The sequence below is a fragment of the Coffea arabica genome, chromosome 10e (assembly GCF_036785885.1).
Source record: "Coffea arabica cultivar ET-39 chromosome 10e, Coffea Arabica ET-39 HiFi, whole genome shotgun sequence".
In the NCBI taxonomy this organism is placed as follows: domain Eukaryota; kingdom Viridiplantae; phylum Streptophyta; class Magnoliopsida; order Gentianales; family Rubiaceae; genus Coffea; species Coffea arabica.
The window spans coordinates 41,522,928-41,527,287 of record NC_092328.1 but is presented as its reverse complement, the minus strand read 5'-3'; the positions used below and the strand labels follow the sequence as shown (position 1 = coordinate 41,527,287).

The 4,360-nt window shown below is 35.9% G+C and overlaps 1 protein-coding gene across 1 annotated transcript; it reads right to left on the bottom strand.

Moving 5' to 3' along the window:
• On the bottom strand, positions 1-2,752 carry LOC140015240 (uncharacterized). Its single transcript, XM_072067160.1, has 2 exons — positions 2,002-2,752; positions 1-1,829 (listed from the first exon to the last, which is right to left on the bottom strand). The coding sequence occupies exons 1-2, from the start codon at positions 2,750-2,752 to the stop codon at positions 1-3; spliced, it is 2,580 nt and encodes an 859-aa protein (XP_071923261.1).
• Positions 2,753-4,360: the final 1,608 nt, after the last annotated feature.

Genomic DNA, 4,360 nt, shown 5'->3' with positions numbered 1-4,360 from the left:
CTAAATCTTCTGTGGAGACAGGTATTGCAAGCTCAGCTTGTATTTCTTTAGCAGGATTGATGAATCAACAGTGGGAATAAAATCTGAGAAACTATAGGTCTTTATGCTTTTTCCCATTATTTGCAAATAGTGATCAATTGAAGCAAGGACCTTTCTGATAATTTCAGTTTCTGATAATGATGAGTCTGCTGCGATATCTTCTGATAAGAATGGCTGAAACTTCGACCATAGTTTATGTGGATCAGCTGGTGAGCAATGGACTAAGATCACTGCAAATAGCTGTCTTAGACATTGTGGCATTTTGTAGAGAATAGCTTCTGATAAGCATTCTTCAGCTCCATTGTCTATATGAAGCAATCCTCGTAATTCTGCTGCTTCTTTAAATGAAGATGCTAGATAACCATTAACTGTTTTTAGATCATCAAAGGATGTTGGTGCTCGAACGTGCATGAGCAGTATTCTGAAATAATATCTTTCTCCTTCAATTGGATGTGCTGTTGTTACACGACCGATGACCTGTCCTCGTTTTCTAGTATACCATATTCTGTCACCTTCATCCCAGACAAAATGTTGAGGAAATTCCTTGTAGAGAAGATTAAGATTTTCTGCATCTTTATTTGTTTGATTCATTGAAAAGAATTCTGTCAACATTGTTCGTGAAAGTCTGTCATCTTGAATGACATCTGTTAGAGGCCGATTCTCATCGAAGCACATCGATTGGTAGTTTTCAAGGTGTAGTTGAAGCAAAATAACTGATGGACTGATAAGATTGAGATCAAAAGCATAAATCCTCCACATAGCTTCAGGAGCACATACCCACCTTGCAGACTGAAAATTTTTTATCTCATCAATAATCTTATCTGCTTGTTCTGCTGTCAATTGATACATCACTCTGTCATGACCCTTGTATATATATTTATAGATGTACTTTACAGCTTCAATGGCAGAACATATTTCAACGTTGATGTGACAATCATATTTTGCAAGAAGATATGGATTGTAAGGGACAATCCATCGGTTATCTAGCTCATGTTGTCTGATATAGACTTTGCTTCCATCATCTCTTCTCCTATATATAGGATAGGAATTTTTTCCATGCTTTGTATATTCTGAGAAATCCTTTGGATAGTTGTTTCTGCACTTGTGATTTTGTCGCATGCATGGATTACTTGGATTCATTGATCCACAAGGGCCATGAAGCATGTGCTTTATCACCAGAGAATATAGATATGGTGATTGATGTCTATCAGGAAGCTCTGCACAAACAATGTTGTCATATTCTTCTGGTGAGAACATCTTTGATTGTTCCTTTAGAATGATCAGGAAGTGAGCATGGGGCAAACCTCTTTTTTGAAATTCAATGACATAAGTGTAAGCAGCAACATGACCGAAAAGATGTTTCTTGAAAAGATCTTCTTTCAATTGTTCAATTTTTGCACGAAATACCCGTGTAATCAAATCAGGTCGGTTTTGACACTCATCTGTTTCAAGCAGATGGTTCTTGATCTCAGGCCAAGATGGATTGCAGGTCATTGTGAGGAAAATATCTGGCTTTCCATAATGTTGCACAAGGGTCATTGCATCCATATATCGGCGTCGCATATCTCTTGGTCCTCCTATAAAACTTGCAGGCAGAATGATGCGTTTTCCGACATTTGATGCATTTGTGGATCCTTTTGCTATGACATCAAGTAATCCTTGATAAGCCTCTGTTCTCAATTTGTTTTGTTTGCCTCTGTGAAATTCAAGCCGCGATGTCTCTAACTTGACATAGGTGCCAACAGAATATTGCTGCAATAGACGACCGATATGCAGCAAGTTTGATTGATCTCCATTTCGCATTTGAAATTTATAAGCATAATATTCTCTGCATGAAACAGTTGGTCTCTGTCTTTTTTTCTTCTTAGCAGTTGTTAACAGAAGGAAAATGTAATAATGAGGTATTATATATTATAGTAAATAAGAAGGAAAAAATGTGAATGTTTGTAGATATATGTATACCTGTTTGTTCTGCAATAAATAGTTGTTCTATATCAGTGCATTGATCAATAGAAAGCAAATTTTCTTTCTCACAAGTTTGATCAAGCTGCTGAAGAATCTGAGTTTTGGTCTTTCTAAGAATTCCAGGATGCCATCCAGTCTCTCTAGAAGGAAATATCAATGGATATTGTAATGTGTCATAACAACCATAATGTTGTTTGACTATTTTTCTGCTTCCTGTTTTTGTACATATTTCAATCTCTCTTGAACTGTCTCCATTAACACTGTCACTATCCAACCAAACTGCTGCAACTTGAGATACTGAAGGAATATTGAACACACGTTGATCCAATCCAGGATTAGATTTGAGGAAAATCCTGTATTTATCCAGGTCTTTAATCTCTGCTAATCTTCTAATAAAGACAGAATAAGGATTGTGATCAAGAATAGATTTTAGCTGCTGAACAATTGACTCCCTAAATTTGCTTGATAGAGCCATTCTATTTTGTACTTCATGCTCCGTATCATAAAAATAGAGCTGCAGATTTGATGCTTTTTCACCATCAGAAGGTTTCAGTGGATTGACAAAATGATAGATTTGTCCTTGAACTCGAAAAGTATAAATGCCTTTATTTCTGTTGCTCAGCTCCCTGTCATAGTGGACTCCCAATGATGTGAAGGCAAACATATTGTTGTAACTTTTGATACATTGCCTAAATTCAACAGCTTCAGGAGTGTTTCCTCTATAAAGTTGCAGCAATCTATCTGTCATTTTTGTTTCTGCTAGACGAATCTCTCCGGATGCACAACAAAATTTCGATGGTTCCATATAAAAACGCTTAGCATGACAATGTGGACAATCTGGAACAGATGGTAGGATGGTTGGCTGTAATGGTATTTGCTGGAGCAATGGTATATTTTTTTTGCGACGTGTCGGGGCTAGAAGCATTAAATAGGAATCTGTATGAGTTATAATTGGAAGATGGACAAACTGTTTGTTATATACAAAGAGATAAAAGGAATGAAAATATTATTAATATCTGTTGGCGCACCACTTTGATTTTGGATGGAGGAGGATGAAATCAATGGTTCTGTCATTACCCTTGATTGTGCTGAAAATCCGTTATTATAATTTCAGCTATAATATTGATAGAAAACCGCAATGCAGTATCGATATCTATTATAATGATACAGCATTCAGTGTTTTTTCAGATTATTGAAAGAGATAGAGAACGTACAGATATCAATGGGACAATTGAACCACTGAGTGGTAGCATTAGGCAACGATGAAGTGAAAAGATCTTGTAAGACATGATCATTTACTGCAGGAAGATGGTCTATATGCATATACATAGGAATGGAGAAATTTAAAATTTAGGTACTGTTGAAATGAATAATAAAGGAGGTGAAAAAATAAATAGAATGACTAAGAAGCGAGTAGGTACATGGATCAATCTCAGATATAGCCGATGTAGATAAGCTATCCACTATATGAGAAAGTGGCATAGTTGAGAAAGGAAAGCACGAGGAGGCACTTTGAACAAAAGATGAAGATGGGAAAAGACCATATGGACATTGATAAGGCAAAGAACTGGTAGCTGTTGATGTAGCAGTATAAATAGGGACATCAATTAAATGGTGTTCATCTTCTAAAGGATTGGCAACAGGAAGAACATCTGCAACATTAACGTTGCGTGTTTGTTGAAGTGTAATAGAGGTTGTTTTTTTGCTGTCTATCTGAGCACCATGCTGCTGACGATTGACTATCTTGGCAACATATCTGTCTCGGCGTCGCTGATTATTTTGCATGCGGTATTCATCTTGCGAGCAAAGTTTACGCTTTCGAGGCATACTAAATAAAAGTAAGAAACATAAAGGAAGATACAGTATAATTAAGGGTATCTATAATTATATAGGATAGCTAATTAATGAGTCGATGCTGGAGGAAAAATGACAGAGCGTAGGAATCACAATTGTTATAGAGGTAGGAACAAATATAAAGGATAGCATCGCAATAAAAGTATAGGAAATTTATATGAGCCAGGAAAATATGAAAATCAGATAAGATAGTAAGTGCAATATAAAAGAATATAGATAACGTTTTACCTGATAGGAAAGAGCCAGAAAGAAATGGAACAAGGAGGAAAAGACAGAAGAGCCTGGAATCAAAATATACAGAGATTTATAATAAATCAAAATAAAAAGGAGAAACAATCAAAATCAAGAAAAAGAATTGATAGTAAAATCAGATACAACAAAAGATAAAAGCATGCATGGAATGAAAATGAAACGTACATAACAATGGAATGAGAACAGTATAATGCAGTGAGTAAAAACATGGACAAGGTTGCTAAAAAAAGGCGTAACCAAAGGAGCCAGC